A 22,739-nucleotide genomic window follows, 5' to 3' on the forward strand; every position below is an offset into this window, starting at 1 on the left:
TTCCAGAGTGGCTGCACCAGTTCACATTCCCACCAACAGTGTAAGAGGGTTCCCTTTTCTCCGCATCCTCTCCAACATTTGTGGTTTCCTGCCTTGTTAATTTTCCCCATTCTCACTGGTGTGAGGTGGTATCTCATTGTGGTTTTGATTTGTATTTCCCTGATGGCAAGTGATGCAGAGCATTTTCTCATGTGCATGTTGGTCATGTCCATGTCTTCCTCTGTGAGATTTCTCTTCATGTCTTTTGCCCATTTCATGATTGGATTGTTTGTTTCTTTGGTGTTGAGTTTAATAAGTTCTTTATAGATTTTGGAAACTAGCCCTTTATCTGATATGTCATTTGCAAATATCTTCTCCCATTCTGTAGGTTGTCTTTTAGTTTTGTTGACTGTATCCTTTGCTGTGCAAAAGCTTCTTATCTTGGTGAAGTCCCAATAGTTCATTTTTGCTTTTGTTTCTTTTGCCTTTGTGGATGTATCTTGCAAGAAGTTGCTGTGGCCAAGTTCAGAATGGTGTTGCCTGTGTTCTCTTCTAGGATTTTGATGGACTCTTGTCTCACATTTAGATCTTTCATCCATTTTGAGTTTATCTTTGTGTATGGTGAAAGAGAGTGGTCCAGTTTCATTCTTCTGCATGTGGATGTCCAATTTTCCCAGCACCATTTATTGAAGAGACTGTCTTTCTTCCAATGGATAGTCTTTCCTCCTTTATCGAATATTAGATGACCATACATTTCAGGGTCCACTTCTGGGTTCTCTATTCTGTTCCATTGATCTATGTGTCTGTTTTTGTGCCAGTACCACACTGTCTTGATGACTACAGCTTTGTAGTACAACCTGAAATCTGGCATTGTGATGCCCCCAGCTATGGTTTTTTTTTTAAAAATTCCCCTGGCTATTCGGGGTCTTTTCTGATTCCACACAAATCTTAAAATAATTTGTTCTAACTCTCTGAAGAAAGTCCATGGTATTTTGATAGGGATTGCTTTAAACGTGTAAATTGCCCTGGGTAACATTGACATTTTTACAATATTAATTCTGCCAATCCATGAGCATGGAATATTTTTCCATCTCTTTGACCACAGTGTTTTTATCAGATACAGGCAATGCCTATGATACTACTCTTTATGCCTATCATACTCTTTATGCTTCTTTTGCTCTTCTTTATTTTCCTCTTCTTATTTTACTCCTTTCTGGTTTTTTAATGTCTTGCTAGATATTCACAAAGGTGTGGATCAGCTTGTGGCCTCAAGGCTAAAGAGATGTCTTTTCTATAGTCTTTGTGTTTCTGAACTTATGGGACAGACCTTGTTCCTTCTTGTTAGCTGGCAAAGTTAATTTGGTCTAAATTAGTTGAGAGCAATTGATATCTTTAAAAATGTGTACTTAGCAGTAATTCCTTTCCTTTTTTTTTTTTTTTTTTAGGAAAAATTTTTTTTTTTAATTTTTATTTATTTATGATAGTCACAGAGAGAGAGAGAGAGAGAGAGGCAGAGACATAGGCAGAGGGAGAAGCAGGCTCCATGCACCGGGAGCCTGACGTGGGATTCGATCCTGGGTCTCCAGGAAGGCGCCCTGGGCCAAAGGCAGGCGCTAAACCGCTGCGCCACCCAGGGATCCCAGTAATTCCTTTCCTATTATCTTAACTCTTACTCCCTTTTCTCTTTTCCCTTCCTCCTAATAAAATTAACTTTGTAGTCTTTTAATTTAGATTTGGTTGACAACGTCTACATTTGTTTCCAAATTTCTTTTTTTTTTTGTAAAGGATTTTTATTTATGTTCATGAGAGACACACAGAGAGGCAGAGACAGGCAGAGGAAGAAGCAGGCTCCCTGTGGAGAGCTGGATTTAGGACTAGATCCCAGGACTCTGGGATCACAACCTGAGCCAAAGGCAGACACTCAACCACTGAGCCACCCAGGTGCCCCCTTTTTTAAGATTTTATTTAAAAAATTTATAAAAGATTTGCTTTATAAAGACTTATTTATTTATTAGAGAGAGAGAGAGTGCACATGCCAGGGAAGGAACAGAGGGAGAGGGAGAGAAGCAGGCTTCTTACTCAATGTGGAGCACCATACAGGGCTCGACCTCATAACCCTGAGATCATGACCTAAACCTAAACCAAGAGTCCAACACTTAACTGACTAAGCCACAAAAGTAAGGGTACTCAGTTGGTTAAGCATCCAGTTCTTGGTTTCAGCTTAAGTCATGATCTCAGGGTCATGAGATCACACTCTCTGAATGCAGAGTCTGCTTGAGATTCTCTTCCTTTCTCTCTGCCCCTCTCCTGCTTGTATGCATGCTTTCTCCCTCTAAAATAAATAAATCTTAAAAAAAAAGAGCAAAGGGGGCATGTGGGTGGCTTGGTCGGTTGAGCTCAGGTCATGATGTTAGGGTCCTGGAATAATCAAGCCCTGCATCTGGCTCTTCACCCAACATGGAGTCTGCTTGTCCTTCTCCCTCTGCTTCTCTTCCTGCTGTCTCAAATGAAAAAATAAAATTTTAGAAAAAAAGTATATGTTTTTATGAGGTATTGCAAGGTTTTTACCAGTAAAAGAAAGACCAGTTTGAAAATGTGGACTCCTGCTGTGTCTCTAAATCCAATATTTGAAGTAAAAATGCCTTTTCTGTTGCTGAGGAGAATATAGACTTAGAAGCCAGGCTCTGGCGTGAGAACATGCTAGATAAGCAGGCCTATCCCATCTTGCTCTATAATGACTATTCTGTTTCACTTGCACATGGGCTTAGCAGCTCTAGGAAAGGTTTGCAATTGCTTTTCATCCTTTGTAACCCACAAGTGCCAAAGGCTTCTCTCCGTGGTAAGCAGCAGTGACATGTTGTCATTTGTCACGTGTTGCAGGTGTGAGCCTCAGCAGCGATTTCATTGCTGGCTTTTGTGGTGAGACAGAGGAAGATCACCTCCAGACAGTGTCTTTGCTTCGGGAAGTTCAGTACAACATGGGCTTCCTTTTTGCTTACAGTATGAGACAGGTAAGCCCTGGAATGGAGGAGGAGCTACTTCTGTACTGACACTGACATAATTACTGACCAGTTTCTGGTTGCTTGTAGACACTGGGAAGAAAAAACAATGGCAGTGAGGCAGTCCTTGAGAAGCCATTAGGATCTTATTTACCACTCATTTCTTTATTTTTTCTAGTCAACCTGTCTACTATTTTATCCAATTCAGTGATTTGAGATGAAAATGGATTGCTTGTGACAATATTTGTTTTCATAAAATATTGTAAATTATCTTTAGGTTGTTTAGAATTTTTTTAAAAAAATAATTAACTTATTCATTTATTCATGAGAGACAGACAGAGAGAGAGAGAGAGAGGCAGAGACACAGGCAGAGGGAGAAGCAGACTCCATGCAGGGAGCCTGACGTGGGACTTGATCCCGGGTTTCCAGGATCACACCCTGGACCGAAGGCAGCGCTAAACCACTGAGCCACCTGGGCTGCCCAGATTGTTTAGAATTGGAATGTGGAAGTAGGGATGCTATTCTCCTTATAAGAAAACTAAAATCATTTCTCCATATGCAGGACTTGTTTGGCTTACAAATGTGATGTGTTTTACAGATGAATCTTGTCCAACTAGCCATCCTCAGCTATTTTCGTTTTCATTTTTTCAGGCCAAGTGAACCTACTGATAGCCACTATAGATTTTCTCTTGTAACATAAATTCCCAGGAAAATCAAGCAGAAGGAGATAAGGAAAGGGAGAGTAATATGTTTTGCTGCAGAGAGAGGATAGTTCTGGTCTGCTGCCATTTCCTCAATGGCAGGGATCAATTTACATGGGTCATTTCTCATTCTTCCAGTCACCTCAATGGGTTTGAATGACCACACTTTGGCATAGAGATTTTCCTCTTATACTGTACTTTTATATAGCTCAGTGGTTCTTCAACTATGTTATAAGCTTTTTCAACTATGTTATAAGGTTTTGTACATAAAACTTAAAAAAAAAAAACTGTACACACACACATACATGTATACACCTCATCCATGGTTTTGGACAATTTAAAGGCTTTCCAAGGATAATTTTTTTTTTAAAGTTTTTATTTATTCATTCATGAGAGACAGAGAGAGGCATAGACATAGGCAGATGGAGAAACAAGCTCCCTGTGGGGAGCCTGATATGGGACTCCATCCCAGGACTTCGGGATCATGCGCTGAGCCCAAGGCAGACGCTCAGCCACTGAGCCACCTAGGTGTCCCTAAATTTTCTTTTAAAAATTTTTTTGGACTAGGTAATACAAGCTCGTTATATAAAATTCAAAAGTTCAAAATAGTATTCAATGAGAAATCCTTGTTCTTCCTTCTTCCTACATTGCCTAGTTTTTGAATTCCTTCCTTGAAGGCAACCACTTTTCTTTATTCTTCTTTATTCATGAGAGACATAGAGAGAGAAAGAGACACAGGCAGAGGGAGAAGCAGGCTCCCCTCAAGGAGCCTGATGTGGGATTCCGTCCTGGATTCCGGATCCTGGGATTATACCCTGAACTCAAGGCAGACGCTCAACCACTGAGCCACCCAGGCGTCCCTATGTGTTCTTGTTACACCAAAGTTGTCATACATGTTGATCTGTACCTTATTAAGAGTATGTTTTGGAGAGAAATCATATTAGTACATACGGAGTTGCTGTGTTGTTACTTATTTAAAAGATATTATTTGATACATATAGAGAGAGCACAAGCAAGTGGAACAGCAGGCAGAGGGAGAAGGAGAAGCAGGCTCCCCCCTGAGCAGAGGGCCCAACTTGGGGCTCTACGCCAGGACCCTGGGATCATGACCTGAGCCTAAGGCAGATGCTTAACCAACTGAACCACCTAGGTGCCCTGAGTTATTGCATTACTTTTTTGCTGGTGTAATATTCTATTATGTAGATAAAGCATAATTTGTTTTACTAATAACCCATTGATAAACATTTAGGCTTCCTTGCATTTTGTATCTTATAAATAGTGCTAAGTATAAGTAACATGGTACATAAGTTATTTAGTATATTTATATAAAGGTTACTTTTGTATCCCTTAAATATATTAAGAACAATTTTGAGTCCATGATTTTCATGTACTAGATTTAGAATTTAACCCTTGCACAAATGTGACTTGACTGCATAGTTACCTTTTTCTCTTAGAATGAGAGAGCTAGAGAACCCTCCTGACATGGCTTAGATTCCTGTACATATGTCTGTAATTTGTAGGTGGAATGAATCTGGTCTGCCTCTCTACCTTAGGAATGGATTCTATGGGGGGACACCTGGGTGGCTCAGTCAGTTAAGCATCTGACTCTTGATTTTGGCTCAGGTCATGATTCAGGATCCTGGGATCGAGCCCCTCGTCAGGCTCCCTGCTCAGTAGGGAGTCTGCGTGAAGATGATCTTTTTTGGTCTCCCTTTGCCCCTTCCCCTGCTCATATTCACCTGCACACACTCTCTCTCTCTCTCTAAAAGAAGTAAATCTTTTTTTAAAAAAAAGATTTAACGGAGGGAAGAAAAAAAGGGATTCTATGAGTCCTTGTTTTCCTCTCTCTCTTTTTTTAATAGAAGACCCGGGCATATCACAGATTGAAAGATGATGTTCCAGAAGAGGTAAAATTAAGACGTTTGGAGGAACTTATTACTGTCTTTCGAGAAGAAGCAACAAAAGCCAACATGGCCTCTGTGGGTTCTACTCAGCTGGTGTTGGTGGAGGGGGTAAGGTCATATGTATATTTTTTGTTTGTTTGTTTGTTTTGGAACACAGTATGTCTCTATTTAGATCTTTGATTTCTTTCATCAGATTTTTTGTGTTTTTTTGTGTTAAGGATCCTTTTTTTGTGTGTGTGTGTGTGTGTGTATGTGTGTGTTAAGGATCCTATATGTATTTTGTTAGATTTACACCTGATTATCTTTTTTTTTCAGCTATTATAGTTGCTACTGTATTTTTAAATTATAAGTGTTTCTTGTGTTCATTGTATTGTACAGAAATAATTGAATTTTGTGTGTTTATCTTGTATTCTGTGACCTTGCTGAAATCAGTAGTCCTAGGAGTCTTTTTGGTATTTTCCTTGGGATTTTCTGCATAGGTAATCATGTCATTATGTTTTTTTCCTTCCTTCCTGATCTTCCAAGCTTCCTTCTTTTATCTTTTCCTTTCTGTTTAGAAAACTTCCTTTAGACACCCTGGCAGCAGATTGTCTTTCTTCATCATGTTTTGATTTCTCCTTCATTCCTGAAAGATATTTTTGTACTTAGCAGCAGAAGGATTAGGGAAAAGTATGTCTGCACCATCTTTTGGAAGCAGTAGCATATGTATGTTTTTAGAATCATTTTTATCTGTCTTTAATCCTTTTTAAAAATATTTTTATTTTTAAAATTTTTTGACGATTTTATATTCTTAATTAACCTCTACCCAACATAGGGCTCACCACAATCCCGAGGTCAGGAGTTGCACACTCTACCAACTGAGCCAGCCAGGCATCACATTTTCTTAGAAATGTACTGCGTTTCAGGAATTTTGGGGTTCCTCTGGGCTTCTGTGGTCAAGCCTGGGAACCTAGCCATTAGATCACTAAACAGATGGATTAAGGGGTGAGTTTGGGAGCGTGAAGCTATATGCTGCAGCCCTTGGAGAGGAGGAGAAGGAGAGAGATGGGCTCTTTCTGTGACTTCTCCCAAGGCTTGGATTGAGAAAAAAAGAGTCCTCTTCCAAGCCTTAGGATATGGTAGCATCAAAGCCACTGATTTCCTGGCATTTGTGTTTGTTAGGACTCTGGTATTTAGTAATTTCATCAAGCCATTCAGTCTAAGACGAAAGGAATTCTTTTTTGTACTTCAAGGGTGTCTTGTGGAGCCCAAGGGCAGGAACACTGCAGGTGTTTAGAAAGGACTGTACTCAGTTTGGGAAGCCCTTCAGGTTCATACTTTATTGTCTCCTCTTTATTTTTATTTATTTATTTTTTATGATAGTCACAGAGAGAGAGAGAGAGAGAGGCAGAGACACAGGCTGAGGAAGAAGCAGGCTCCATGCACCGGGAGCCTGATGTGGGATTCGATCCCGGGTCTCCAGGATCGCGCCCTGGGCCAAAGGCAGGCGCCAAACCATTGCGCCACCCAGGGATCCCTCTTGTCTCCTCTTTAGACCAGCTTTTCCTGTTTCTTCATCTTTGTTGCAGAGCACAGCAGCCCTGTTGTTCCTGTGTTTGCATAGTGTAGTTCTAGCTATTCACAGACCAAAATAGTGTCTCTCAGCCCCAGCTCCAATTTTCAGAGGGGAAATCATCTGGGTTAGGGTATCTTCCTGTGGTCTAGACTGGCAGTTGGCCAATGGATGGTGATGTTGAGCTAGTGTAATACCCCAGAAGGTATTTGCCTAACTAAATGTTTTGTAATTTAGGGTATAAGCTGTGATTCTGGAGATCTGTACATGTGCATGCCTATTAGCAGTCTACATTTTATCCATTTTATTGTATTCCCAGCTCTCCTCGCAGAATGAGGAGAATAGTGTATTTGTCTTTTTTTTTAAATTTGTCTTTTGAATGAATGAATAAGTACTGAAAGTTTACTAATCTGTGTCTCTGACCTCATCAGTTTTACAGAGAACCTATGGTAATTAAATAAATCAAAACAAGATTCTTTGTTATGCATCTATCATAAGTGGGTACTCACTTGTGGCTAGAGAATAAGTGGAATTTTCAGGGCTAGCAGTTGGGAGTCTTTACTTTCTTTTATTTTTTATTTTATTTTATTTTATTTTTTAAAGATTTTATTTATTCATGACAGACACACAGAGAGGAAGAGAGTGAGGCAGAGACACAGGCAGAGGGAGAAGCAGGCTCCATGCAGGGAGCCCGATGTGGATCTCCATCCTGGGTCTCCAGGATCCGGCCCTGGGCTGAAGGCGGCGCTAAACTGCCGAGCCACCTGGGCTGCCCATCTTTACTTTCTTTTAGAGGAGACTTTCCTTCCTTTAGTCTTGGTCAATTTAAAACTTCAGGTTCCTATATCCAGAGTGGCAGAGAAGATGGTGATAACTCATGTATACTGAGCATTTACTGTCTGCCAGGAACTGAGGACTTTTTTTTTTTTAAAGGAACTGTGCACTTTATGGTCATTAGCACATTGAGTCCTACCACATTTTCTTTAGTTCCTTTTTTTCTTTTTAAAGATTTTATTTATTTATTCATGAGAGACACACAGAGAGAGGCAGAGACACAGGCAGAGGGAGAAGCAGGCTCCATGCAGGGAGCCTAAAGTGGGACTTGACCCTGGGTCTCCACGATCACACCCTGGGCTGAAGGTGGCACTAAACTGCTGAGCCACCCGGGCTGCCCTCTACCACAGTTTTTAGAGGTAGTGCTATTATTAGCCCTTTTATGAGATGAAAGCAGAGATTCAGAGAAGTATAATCATTTCCTGAAGGTCATACAGCTAGTAAGGCAGAGCCAGAATTTGACTTCGGTCTTTCTCGTTTTAGAGCCTCTAAGCAACCTTCCCTCCCTCCTCCTTTTTTTAAATTATGGGGAATTAAAAAAATACATAGATATAGAAAGAATAGTATAATGAATGTCCATGCACTCATTAACAAACCTCAACAACTGTCAGTACAGTGTTAATCATGGCTAATCTTGTTTCATCTTTACTGCCTCCCGTTGGATTGTTTTGAAGCAAGTACCTTATATATCATATTTTACATATTATACTTACACATCATAGTATTTTGTCAGTAAATGTTTTAGTATATACATCTTTATTTAGTTATTTTTTAAATTTTTATTTATTTTATGATAGTCACACAGAGAGAGAGAGAGAGGCAGAGACACAGGCAGAGGGAGAAGCAGGCTCCATGCACCGGGAGCCCGACGTGGGATTCGATCCCGGGTCTCCAGGATCGCGCCCTGGGCCAAAGGCAGGCGCTAAACCGCTGCGCCACCCAGAGATCCCTATATACATCTTTAAAAGATAAAAAATAAGGACTCTTTTTTTAAAAAAAAAAGGTTTATGTATTTATTTTAGAGAGAGAGTGTGGGAGGGGGAGACGGAGAGGGAAAGAGAGACTTGAGCACAGAGCCTGGTTTGATCTCAACACCCTGAGATCAGGACCTGAGCCAAAATCCAGAGTTGGATGCTCAACTGACTATGCCACCCAGGTGCCCTAAGATAAGGACTCTTTTAAGAAAAAAAAATCCAACATCATACTATCATATGTTAAATAATTGATAATTGTTTGTTAATATTATCAGATATTTAGTCTGTTTCAATTTCAGTTTGTCTTTTTTTTTTTTTTTTAATATTTTATTTACTTATTCATGAGAGAGAGAGAGAGGCAGAGACACAGGCAGAGGGGGAAGCAGGCTCCATGCAGGGAGCCTGATGTGGGACTTGATCCTGGGATCCCAGGATCATGCCCTGGGCTGAAGGCGGCGCTAAACCGCTGAGCCACCCGGGCTGCCCCCGTTTGTCTTATAAATGTTCTTTTAGCGTTGGTCTGTTCAAATCACAGAACCTGTGTAAAATAATCACAGACTTACAGAAAAGTTGCAATATAGTACCAAGAATTTTTTTCTTTGACTCATTTGAGAGTTAGTTGTTGACTAATGCCCTCAACCCCCTCAAATACTGTAGTATATGTTTTATATAAACAGGGACATTCTTCTACATAACTACAAGTACAACCATCAAAATCAGGAAATTAATCTTGTTAGATATCTGCCATCTAGCCCTCTGACCCTATTTAAGTTTCTCCACTTGTCTCAGAACTGTCCTTTATAGGAAAAACATTCAATTCAGTGTCACATGTTACATTAATTTCCTGTCTGTCTAGAACAAGTCCTCAGTCTTTCTTGGCTTTTATAATCTTGTCACTTGATTATGGGCCAGTAATTTTGTAGAACGTTCCTTAATTTGAGTTGTCTAAAGAGTATACTTGTGATAAGATTCAGGTTATATATTTTAGGCAGGAATATTAAAGGAATGATATTGTGTTCTTCTTAATTGTATCCTTTGGGGTGGCATGCGGTTTTGATTATCTCATTACTGGTGATATCAATTTTGAACATTTCATTAAGGTGTTGTCTGCTAGGCTTGTTGACTGAAAAGTTACTCTTTTCCTTTTGTAACTCGTTAAGTGTTTTGTAAGGAGATGGTGGGGAATCTTTTTAAATCTTACCTGACTGGTGTTTCCCTAAAGTAGTATTAGTTTAAGAACTAAACTTCTGGGATCCCTGGGTGGCGCAGTGGTTTGGCGCCTGCCTTTGGCCCAGGGCGCGATACTGGAGACCTGGGATCGAATCCCACATCGGGCTCCCGGTGCATGGAGCCTGCTTCTCCCTCTGCCTCTGTGTGTGTGTGTGTGTGTGTGTGTGTGTGTGTGTGTGTGTGTGACTATCATAAATAAATAAAAATTAAAAAAAAAAAAAGAACTAAACTTCTTCCTGTGTCTTTGATCACTGAAGAATATAGTATGAAGTTGGAGCTTGGTTTTTTTTTTTTTTTAAAGTAGGCTCCATGCCCAGCATGGAGCTCAGTGCAGTTTTGAACTCATGACCCTGAGGTCAAGACCTGAGCTAAGATCTGGGGTTAGAGGCTTAACCAATTGAGCCATCCAGGCGCCCTGGGAGCTTGATTTTTCTAAGAACAAATTATCTTTTGGACTGTCTTTGACCATTTGTTTTATTCATTCATTCATTCATTCATTCATTCATTTTTTATTTTTTTAAAAGATTTTATTTATTTTTTCATGAGAGACACAGAGAGCGAAAAAGGGGAGCAGAGACATAGGCAGAGGGAGAAGCAGGTTCCATGCAGGGAGCCCGATGTGGGACTCGATCCCAGGACTCCAGGATCATGCCCTGAGCTAAAGGCAGATGTTTAACCACTGAGCCACCCAGGCGTCCCTCATTTATTTTTTAAAAAGATTTTATTTATTTGACAGAGAGCATGAGTTGGTGGGTTGGGCAGGGAGAGGCAGAGGGAGAAGCAAATTCCCTGCTGAGCAGGGAGCCCAGTGTGGGGCTCAGTCCCAGGACGCTGGAACCATGACCTAAGCCAAAGGCAGATGCTTAGCTGACTGAGCCAGCCAGGTACACCCCCACACACACCCCGAGCCAGACTTTCCATAGCTGTTAATGTAGTAGATTTACAGTACCAGGCAAGATGTCATCACCATCAATGTCAGTATAACAGGTGACTCTTCAGTGCCCCTAATCTAGGGACAAAGGCTTTAGCAGTGGAGAGGGGTAGAGGGAGAAGCAGACTCCCAGGGATCCTCGGGTGGCTCAGTGGTTTAGCGCCTGCCTTGGGTCCAGGGCATGATCCTGGAGTCCAGGGATCGAGTCCTGCATTAGGCTCCCTGCATGGAGCCTGCTTCTCCCTCTGCCTGTGTCTCTGCCTCTCTCTCTCTGTGTCTCTCATGAATAAATAAAATCTTAAAAAAAAAAAAAAAAAGCAGATTCCCAGTTGAGCAGAAAGCCCGATGTAGGACTCAATTCTGGGACCCTGGGATCATGACTTGAGGTAAAGCCACTTAGCTGATTGAGCCACCCAGGTACCCCATGGCCATTTGTTTTAACCGCAGATAGGGCATCATGTAACATGTAAAAAAATTTTTTTTTTAAATTTTTTTTTAATTTATTTATGATAGTCACACAGAGAGAGAGAGAGAGGCAGAGATACAGGCAGAGGGAGAAGCAGGCTCCATGCACCGGGAGCCTGACGGGGGATTCGATCCCGGGTCTCCAGGATCGCGCCCTGGGCCAAAGGCAGGCGCCAAACTGCTGCGCCACCCAGGGATCCCATGGAACATGTATAATGTAATACACTTACAATAATAAACTCTTCTCTTATTTAGAGTGGTTTTATTATTCTCCTGACCTTGTCTTCTATATGTTGTGATGGAGACTCTGGTGTCATGTCTTCCTGTTCATTAGAAGCAAGTAACTCAGGCCAAACAACCCCAGAACATTCCCGAGTGATTAATATGAGACTAGGTATAGTGAAAGTCAGTTTGCCACCTGCATCACCCATATGTCATTGCCTTGCCTTCAGGATTGTTGGAAGTCCACTCCTAAGGAAGGTGATTCCTTTTTTTTTTTTTTTTTTTAAGATTTTATTCATTTATTCACGAGAGACACACACAGAGAGAGAGAGAGAGAGAGAGGCAGAGACATAGGCAGAGGGAGAAGCAGGCTCCCTGCAGGGAGCCCGATGTGGGGTTCAATCCCAGGACTCCGGGGTTTCAACCTGAGCCAAAGGCAGATTCCCAGGAAGGTGATTCTTTAATCAAAGACTGATTGAGTACTTTATTAAGATATAGACAGCAAAACTTTATTGAGTTTCTATAGTTTGTCATGCACTCTCCTTGTTGGTGAAGCAGCAGTAAACACTTCAGTGACTGCTTGATTAAGGAATGCTCTGTAAGTAAGACCTTTAGGGATCTGAGGCAGAGAAAGCATAATTTCTGCTATCCCAGAACTGGTAATTGTGACAGATTCATAAACTGTCTCTGTTCTTTCTGCAGCACAGTAAACGCTCTGCCACTGATCTATGTGGCCGGAATGATGGAAACCTTAAAGTGATCTTCCCCGATGTAGAGATGGAGGACATTAATAATTCTGACGTCAAGGTCAGAGCTCAGCCTGGGGACTATGTACTGGTGAAGGTAAGGTGTCCTTTTGGGCTTTTAGCTTGCATTGTGAGATGGATGTTGGGTTAGATAATTTGGGGGAATGGAATTTCTTCAGGGGAAATTTTTTAGTGAAATAAAAATCTCTTCTCAGCCTGAACAATGAAAGGACACCTTGAATTGAATTTTAAACTGCTCCCAACTAATACCTTTCTGTCTTTCTTCTCCTTTCTTCTGTCTTAAAGGGTTCTTTTTGGGAATTTGGTGAGATTAGAGTACGTAGTAGCATACAGTTCCCTACTATAGAGAGACTAGGAAGTGTAAGTGATTCTGAGTGAGTTGATCATCTCTCTTGTCAGAGATGAGCATACTCTCTAAGGTCTCTGATATCCTAGGTATCCCTCAGTTCTGGACTAGCAGATGGAGGTGAATGGCTGTGGGATTTCCCCTTTCTTCCCTCCTTCCTGTATTTTCTTTCTACCTCCTTATCATACTGTACAGGTCTGTTAGTGCCATCTTCCTTTCCTTCTGGTCCACATGTCCACTTTACCCCAGAACCAAAGCCTGACAGGACACATACTGATGGTAGGCAGGAATAAAGCCACTTCTTCCAAACCAAGGTCTGAAGAATCTACAGAAGAGAGAAATGGAGAGAGGGTGATTCTTTTTTCTGCTGATGCTGATCAGTATAATATCCTTTGTCCTGTTCCCTCATGCCTAACCCTTTACTCTACTTTCTGTCCTTGCTTTTATTGTCACATCTGTCTTGTAATGGGGGCCATGGTTTGTGGCTTTCAGTTGAAGAAGGCATGTAACTTCTTTGGATTGACCTGGAAATTTTACCATCACTGAGATGTTCGGTTCTGTCCATCTGACAAAAACATAAAACATTCAGTTTGCTGGTTGGTCCTATTTCCTTCTGGCTTTGTTTCAACTGAGCTTTGTCTTACTTTAAGAATTTACTAAGTGGAATAATTCCTAATAGGCAACAATGTGATTGATTTGGAAATAATTCTTCATAGGCCTCTCCATTTGTTGTTTTTTTAGGACACTTTCGTTTTTTTATTTCTTTGTCTTGAATGTTTGCTTTTGGTTTTTAGTTACTTTCTCACATCTCCTGCTTTCTTTTCACTTTAGCTAAGGGTTACTTGAAAAAAGGATGAGGTTGGTGTGCTGGGTTTTATTGTTAGTTCGATATTCTTTTATGTAATGGAAAAATTCCATCTGTCAAGAAAGGTAGAAAGTTGATGCTGTATTACTTGCTACTCCTTTTTTGTTCCCAAGTGACCTAAACCTCACAGGAAAGATTTAGTGGAAGGATCAAAATAAAGAAGTTCTGTGGAGCAGAGGTTCTGTGGGTTTCTCTGTTGTTCCTTCCTCTGCTGTTCTCATTTCTCTTCACAGAGAGTCTCTAGACTAGAGATAGATACACTCATATTTTGATTTTTTTAGTTTTTTTTTTTTTTTAAGTTTTTAAAATAAGTAATCCCGGTACCCTACATGGGGCTTGAACCTATAACCCCAAGATCAGGGGTTGCGTGCTCCACCGATTGAGCCAGCTAGGTGCCCTAGATTTCACTTTCTTGTCTCCTTTTTTGTCTGGTGCTTATTTGGCTAAACCCCAACCCTGGTGAAAGTGGTTATCTTCTTATTTTGCATCTGCAGCCTAGCAGCTGAACATTGCTAGGGAAAAGCATACAGATAATCTTTATTACATAGATTAGGTCAGATGATGGTGATTAAAAACTCAAAATACAATGGCTAAAATATGGTAGTTCTCTTTTACATAAAAATCTAGATATGGAAGGTCCAGAACTGGTGATTGGGATGGTTTTGTGATCATCAGGGGTCCAGGCTCCTATCTTTTGCCCTGCTGTGTGTGGTCTCCATTCTTAAGGTTATCCTAGATGGTTGCTCCAGCTACGATGTCCATATTCTAACTAGCAAGAAAAATATCTTCCTTCTTCCTTCTTCCAGGAAGGAAAAAGAGCAGGAAAGGGCATACTCTCTTCCTTTCAGGGCAGTTTGTGGGAGTTTCCCCACACTTTTTATAACATATCAGGCTGCAAAGAAGCTGAGAAGTGTGGTCTTCATTCTGAATGATCAGATGCCCAGCTAAAAATTGGGTTTTGTTAGGAAGAGGAGGAGTGTTGGGAGACAAATAACAGTCTTTGTCACATGAATCCAGCTGCATTCAGTTCAAATTTGTGATGATGAAACTTACATGAGCACTCAGCATGACCCTGAAATCCTGATCCTACTATATTTCCCTAGTAAATTGACTTTTCCTACTTTTTCTCCTTAAATCTTTACTCACCTATCTAAACTTTTTCTCAGCTGATATCTTTGCCTCATATTTCATGAAGAAAAGCAATATAATCAGATGAAGCCTTATTGTCTCATTATTTCCACTGGCTCATTCATATCCCTACTCATACATGCTGTCCAGTCATATGGGACTTTATAGGAAACATCTTCATTTTCTGTTACACTGTCCCTGTATATTTTCCTTTCCATTCCTTCTCATCCTCTCAAGATTTACATTTATATCCTTTCTCTTTTGCATCTTAAGCTTCATGTAGCCAAAATAGAATGAATTTTTTATTGCAAATTTCTTCTTTTTAAGCCTTCCCCATCTCAGTAAATGGCACACTCAGTTGCTCAAGCTAAAAATATAGGGCTCATCCTAGATATTCACTTTCCTTTTCTTTATCAGCAGTTCATCTGTTTCAGCTCGCTTATGGAATGTATCTTGAAGCTGCCTATTTCTTTACGTCTCCAAACTATCATCATTTCTTGGCTAGGAGGTTTCAGCAGCCTTCTCAGGATTTTCTGCTTCTGTATTTTAAAGATGAATTATTTTATTGAAGCATATCATAAATGTAGAAAATTGCCCATATTATAATACTTGATGAATTACCACAAAGTGATCCTACCCCTGTAACTACCACATGGATCAAGAAATAGACTATTTTCAGAACCTCAGAGGCCTTCATGTTCCTACTCATCACTCTTTTTCCCTACATCGTAATTTTCTTCTTATTCTTCTCCTTCTTCTTTTCTTCTTCTTCTTCTTTTTTTTTTTTTTTTTGAGAGAGTGTGAGAGAGCAGGGGAGAGGCAGAGGAGGAGAGAGAATCCCAAGCAGCTCAACATTCAGCATGGAGCCCATTGTGGGGCTCAATCCCGCCACCCTGAGATTATGACCTGAGCCAAAATCAAGAGTCAGATGCTCAACCAACTAAGCCACCCAGGCACCTCTACATCCTAATTTCTAATACCATTGTTTAGTTTTGTGTATTTTTGTTACAAAATTGAATTGTACAGTGTGTATTTTTGGTGCTTGTCTTCTTTTCCTCAGTCTTATGTTGTACAGTTCATCCGTGATAATATTTATCCATGAATATATTACAATTTGTTTATGTGTTGTACTATTTTTATATTTTTTAAAGATTTTATTTATTTATTAATGAGAGACAGAGACAGAGACACAGGCAGAGGGAGAAGCAGGCTCCACGCAGGGAGCCTGATGTGGGACTTGATCCCGGGTTTCCAGGGTCACACCCTGGACTGAAGGTGGCGCTAAACTGCTGAGCCACCCGGGCTGCCCCTGTGTTGTACTATTGATGGCTATTTTGGTTGTTTCCATTTTGGAGCTGTTATGAATGGTATTGCTATGACTATTCCTGTACATGTGTTTTAGTGCACATATGTATTTATTTCTATTGGATATATGGCCTAGAATTGCTGGGTCATAGAGTGCATATAACAGAACCAGCCAAAGTAAAGGTACCATAGTGCACTCCCCCAGCAGTGCATGGAAATTCCAAAGGCTTCATATTCCCCACTTCCATCCTTGCCCTCCTCTTGTCTGTCCGCCCCACAGTAGTTGCTGTGGCCTTTCTTAATTAGATCACTCACTCCTCTGCTTAAGCCCTCATTGGAACCAGCATGAAACACAGTGTCTGAGGCCTTATATGATCTGTCCTAGCAACCTTTCCAACCTCCTGCCCCCTCTATTCTTCTAAATCTCTTTCCTCTAGCCTTGATGGCCTCCTTTTTGCTCCTCAGACCTAGTTCTAGTGTCAGAGACTTTGCACATGTTGTGTTGTTTGGGAGGCTCTTGATTTTTATGTGACTGCTGTCTTTTTAACCTTCTGTTTCTCTCTGAAATGTCACTTCCTTGAAAAGCCTCTTTAGGGAAGCTAAAGCAGTTTCCCTTTATCACATCAGCCCATTTTATCTTTGTGACACTTTTCAGTGCTTGAAGTTATCCTTGGTTACTTATTTTTGCTGGTCTTCTCCTGAGAGCTCCTTTGGGGTCACATGCTTTCAGTTCTCAATTAGAGAGAAAAAGAGAGTTTTTCTTGCCAAATTTTGGTCATAAATATCCTAAGGAAGTATTTGACTAGTAAGCCTAAACCACAGCTTACCCCTGGGGTTAGGAGGGCAGGGTCTATGATGGGCAGCTCATACCAGAAACTTACGGTTGGTGCTAGAGAAGAGCCATCTCCTAAGAGAAAAAGGGGAAGTGGTAGTTGGGACTTAACTATTAGACTTCTTAAATTATACATATTACCACTGTATTAGATGTCTCTTCCTTCCAGGATTGGGGGCACATGGGAACCATGCAGTCTCTGCTAGCTTGACACCACCTCCATTAGATCCCTATTGGTGGCCTCTCCTCAGGAGGCCCCACATTAAGTCCCTCAAGTGCAGTCCTGGTTACCTTGTTTTCTTCTGACTGGTTTTCTTTCAGATCACGTCCACCAGCTCTCAGACACTTAAAGGACATGTTCTCTGCAGGACCACCCTGAAGGACTCCTCAGCATATTGCTGACCTGAGTGGATGGTGTTAGAGTTGACATGGGCTGTCCTTCCCAACAGGAAGGGAGATATGACTGGTCACTAATGAAAGAGGTAGAACTTCTGGAGACAAGCTGCAAGTGGTAAAGCAACTTTATGTCAAATGGAAAATGTATCTCTTTGCTGCTATGTGAACAGCTTTTACAGTCATTAAATTTACCAAAAGTAAAGTGATCCCTTTGTCTCTCTACTTTTACTTCATTTTTGCCTTGGTTAGTGTTTCTGGGGTTTTCTCTACAGTCTGTGTTAAATGTTTAGCAACCCAATTTTTGGGTTGGATGCTGCTAACTTATTGATTTTTGACCCTGCATGCTAGAAATTAGAGACTGAAGGAGGGGAAGGTGGAGAGTCCCATTTGCTTGGGAAAAACTGTGCTATTTATCTTTCTAATTTTGGTTTAATGACATTAACTCAGCTGCCTGTCTCCTTACTTTATTCTCATGTTTTACATGAGAATTTCCCTCATGGCCTTCTTTTTTTAGCTTGCCAGTTTATTCATTGCCCTTTGGTCTGACAGCACTTGGAGGATTTTTTTTTTCCTGATTTTGTTTTTATTTTTTTAAATTTGTTTTTGTTTTTATATTACATTGTAATTTTTTTTTTTTTTTTGAAATTCAATTCTTTATTAGAACTCTTTAGATCAGTGTTTGCAAACATTTAACATGGGGGCAGGGACCAAAATCACCCACAACCATCCCTTCCCCAGCTTCTGCCAGAAGCAGCAAGACTTAGATGAACAGAGCACTAGTAAGGTCTTCCACTTTATCCTTGCCTGGCTCCTGCTCCCGGGCCCGAAGTACTTTCATAACCCGGTAACCACACCCTGGGTAGCGTCAGGAGATCGTTGGGTCGCCGCCTCCCGGGCCGCCGCGCTGGGGGACGCCTGGGTCGCCGCCTCCCGGGCCGCCGCGCCCGGGGACCGCTGGGTCGCCGCCTCGCGGGTCGCCCTCGGGGACCCCTGTACATTGTAATTTTAATTCCAGTTACTTAACTGTTATTATAGTTGTATATAACTAATACATTAGTTTTAGATGTACAGTATAGTGAATCAGCACTTCCATATATCACCCTGTGCTCATCACAAGTGCACTTCTTTATCGCCATCACCTATTTCAGCCATCCCCCCCAGTCATCCCTTCTAGTAACCAGAAGTTCTCTATAATTAAGAGAATGTTTCCCAATATGCCTTTCTCTCATTTTTTTCCCCTTTGCTTGTTTGTTTTGTTTTTTAAATTCTACATAGGAGTGAAGTCATAGGATACTTGTCTTTCTCTGACTGACTTTATTTCACTTAGCTTAGCATTATACCTTCTAACTCCTTTCATGTCGCTGCAGATGGCAAGATTTCATTCTTTTTCAGGGCTGAGTAATATTCCATTGTATATACATCCCACATCTTTATCCATTTATCAGTCAATGGATACTTGGACTGCTTCCATATCTTGGCTACTATAAATAATGCTGCTATAAGCACAAGGGTGCATATATCCCTTTGAATTAGTGTTCTTCTGTTCTTTGGGTAAATATCTAGTAGTGTGATTAACTTTTTGAGAAACCTCCGTACCGTTTTTCCACAGTGGCTGCTCCAATTTGCATTCCCACCAACTATGCACGAGGCCTCCTTTTTCTCCACATCCTTGCCAACACCTGTTGTTTTTTGTGGTGTTTTTAGCCATACTGACAGGTGTGAGGTGATATCTCATTGTAGTTTTGGTTTGCATTTCCCTGATCATAAGTGATAAAGAGCATCTTTTCATGTGTCTATTGGCCATCTGTCTTCTTTGGAGAATGTCTGTTCATATCTTCTTCCCCCTTTTTTGGTTTGTTTTGGGATGTTGAATTTTATAAGTTCTTTATATATTTGGGATACTAAACATTTTATCAGATACATCATTTACACAAATATCTTCTCCCATTCCATAGGTTGCCTTTGAGTTTTGTTGATTGTTTCCTTCCCTGTGTAGAAACTTTTTATTTTGATGTAGTCCTAATAGTTTAGTTTTGCTTTTGGTGCACTTGCCTCAGGAGACGTATCTAGAAAGAAGTTGCCACTGCTTATGTCAAAAGTTACTGCATGTGTTCTCTTCTAGGATTTTTATGGTTTCAGGTCTCACATTTTAGGTCTTTAATCCATTGTGAATTAATTTTGTATATGGTGTAAGAAAGTGCTCCAGTTTTATTCTTTTACATGTTGCTGTCCAGTTTTCCCATCACCACTTATTAAAGAGACTGACTTTTTCCATTGGATATTCTTTCCTGCTTTGTCAAAGATTAATTGACAATATAATTGTGGATTTATTTCTGGGTTTTCTATTCTGTTGTAGTGATCTATTTTTGTGCCAGTACTATACTATTTTGATTACTACAGCTTTGTAATATAACTTGAAGTCCAGAATTGTGATGCCTCTAGCTTTCTCTCTTTTTTTTTCTTTTTCTTTTTCTTTTTTTTTTAAATTCCATTTATTTGTTTATTTGAGAGAGAATGAGAGAGTACAAGTAGAGGGGACTGAGGGGGGGAGGGGAGGAGGGAGATGGAGAAGCTGACTCCCCACAGAGCAGGGAGCCTGAAGCATGGGACCCAGAGACCATGACTAGAGCTGAAGGCAGCCCAGGCGCCCCTGTCCAGAATGTCGTATAGTTGGAATCATACGTTATTTGGCCTTTTCAGATTGGCTTCTTTCACTTAGTAATATGCATTTAAAGTTTCTCAATGTCTTTTCATGCCTTTAAAGCTCATCTTTTAAATATATTTTTTTAAAGTTTTAAAATTATTTATTCACGAGAGGCAGAGGCAGAGATAAAGGCAGAGGGAGGAGCAGGCTCCCTGCAGGAAGCCCGATGTGGGACTCGATCCTGGGACTCCAGGACCTTGCCCTGAGCCAAAGGCAGACGCTCAACCACTGAGCCACTCAGGTGTCCCTCGGCCTTCAGTTCTGTCAGAGTTTGCTCCATAACTTTTGGGTTCATATGCACATATGTTTGTAATTGTTACATCATTTTGATAACCTGCCTTTTTATTGTTATATTATTATATAATGTCCCTTGTCTCTTACAACAGTTTTTGTTTTAAAGTTTATTTTGTGGGGGTCCCTGGGTGACTCAGTCTGTTAAGCATCTGCCTTTGGCTCAGGTCATGATCTCGGGGTCCTGGGATAGAGTCCTGAGTTGGGCTCCCTGCTCAGCGGGGAGCCTCCCTCTCCCTTCCCCTCTGCCCCCCCGCCCCCACCATGCTCGCGTGCACGCTCTCTCTCTCTCTCAAATGAATAAATCTTTATATAAAAAAATAGTTTGAAAAAAAGTTTATTTTGTGTAATACTAGAATAGCTTTCTCATTTGTCTTTTGGTTACCATTTGAATGAAATACCTTTTTCCATTCCTTCTCTTTCAACTTAGTTATGTCTTTGGTTCTAAAGTGAGTTTCTCCTCTTCGTTGTACCCTTTCTCAGATTTTCCTTGTTTTTGATGACCTGGACAGTTTTGAGGAGAACTGGTCATATACTTTGTAGAGTGCCCCTCAATTGGAATTTGTCAAATTTTTCTCATAACTAGACTACAGTTGCAAGTTTGGAGGAGGAAGGCTACTGAGATAGAGTACCATTCTCATCACAACATAAGGATACATACTGTTAATATGATTTATCATTATTCCTGTTACCCTTGATCACCTGGCTGGAGGTAGTGTTTGTCAGGTTTCTTCATTGTAAAGTTGCTTTCTCCTCCTTTCCATACTGTGCTCTTCGGAGAAAAGTCACTGTGCAGCTGAGAATTTAAGTAGTGGGAAGTTATGCTCCACCTCCATGCAGGTTAAGTAGCTGTGTAAATGAGTTAGGGGTTTTCTGCACAAGAGGTTTGTCTGTTCTCTCCCCAATTATTTACTGAATAATTTGTTTATGTCCGTATAGACTGTTGGGTATTTATTTATATTTGGATTATAATCCAGTACCACTTTGTTTATTCCGTTGGTTCTGTTGTTTCAGCTTTTGCAGCCCTTTCAGTTAGCACTGTAACTTTAACATACTTCCATCATTGTGGTTTTTTTGAGTACTTTCTTTTTTTCAGTAATTAGTAAGCTGCTTCAGGGTCATCTTGTACTGTTTCTCTAGTTCTAGAATTAGCCATTTCTCCAAGGGGTCCTGTTTCTTTTATAGAGAATGGTATTAGAAACCAATGTCTAGGGATCCCTGGGTGGCGCAGCGGTTTGGCGCCTGCCTTTGGCCCAGGGCGCGATCCTGGAGACCCGGGATCGAATCCCACATCGGGCTCCCGGTGCATGGAGCCTGCTTCTCCCTCTGCCTGTGTCTCTGCCTATGTCTCTGCCTCTCTCTCTCTCTGTGTGTGACTATCATAAATAAATAAAAATTAAAAAAAAAAAAAAAAAAGAAACCAATGTCTGAGTGGTTTGTTGCTACTATGAGTTGGAAGGTTTTTGTTTTAAGATTTTATTTATTTGTCTGAGAGAGAGCATCCGCATGAGCCAAGCAAGCAGTGGGAGGAGCAGAGAGAGTGGGTGAGGGAATAAGAATCTCAAGCAGACTCTGTGCTGAGTGGGGAGCTGACAAGGGGCTCGATCCCACAACCCTGAGAACATGACCTGAGCTGAAACAGTTGGACACTAAACGAATTAAACCACTCAGTCACCCAGGAAGGTTTTTGTTTTTGTTATTGCCCTCTCAGCTCTCTGAGAGCTGAGCTTGCTGATTTTTAAAGTTCCAGGTGTTAAGCTCCTCTGATGGTAAGAACTCGTGAAATTCAGCCCTTCTTGTTTTTAAAGCCAAATGTTATGGGGATTTGTCTTCCTGTGGGGGTTCGCTGTACCTGGGATGCCTGGTATGAAGGTCTGTCCCCCCACCCCCACCCCCACCCCCCCCGTAGCATGCAGCACCTTTGGTATCCCTCCCTCCCACGGCCAGCCCTGCAAGTCCATTTAGCTCCCCACCATTTCTCTTCCCTTCCTACCCTCCTCAGTGTGGCCTCTTCTCTACATTTAGCTGTGGAGAGTATTTTCTGCCAGTCTTTAGGTCACTTTCTGGGTTATTTACACTGATGTGGGTGTTATCTAGTATATTTGTGGGATGAGGTGAGCTTAGGGTCCTCCTACTCCACTATCTTCCCTGGAAGTGTCTGTTTTGTTTAGTCTCTGCTTAGAAGTTTCTGTTTCTGTTTTAGGGGCGCCTGGGTAGCTCAGTCATTTGAGGGTCTGCCTTTAGCTCGGGTCTGTCTGATTCTAGGGTTGTGGGTTTGAGTTCCATATCAGGCTCCCTGCTAGGCAGGGAGTCT

General features: G+C 41.1%; 1 protein-coding gene across 3 annotated transcripts in view; it reads left to right on the forward strand.

Annotated features, from left to right (window-relative positions):
- Positions 1–17,636, forward strand: part of CDK5RAP1 (CDK5 regulatory subunit associated protein 1) — a 44,126-nt gene extending 26,490 nt beyond the window's left edge. For 2 of the 3 annotated variants that reach the window (XM_041733380.1, XM_041733379.1), the window contains exons 11-14: positions 2,860–2,990; positions 5,542–5,691; positions 12,494–12,634; positions 17,356–17,636. In XM_041733380.1, the coding sequence (XP_041589314.1) occupies positions 2,860–2,990; positions 5,542–5,691; positions 12,494–12,634; positions 17,356–17,436 (503 nt within the window). In that variant the 3' untranslated portion in view covers positions 17,437–17,636. The remainder of the gene's footprint in view (positions 1–2,859; positions 2,991–5,541; positions 5,692–12,493; positions 12,635–17,355) is intronic. The other variant, XM_041733381.1, reaches the window with a different exon arrangement.
- Positions 17,637–22,739: the final 5,103 nt, after the last annotated feature.

This window comes from Vulpes lagopus, chromosome 18 (genome assembly GCF_018345385.1).
Source record: "Vulpes lagopus strain Blue_001 chromosome 18, ASM1834538v1, whole genome shotgun sequence".
NCBI lineage: Eukaryota > Metazoa > Chordata > Mammalia > Carnivora > Canidae > Vulpes > Vulpes lagopus.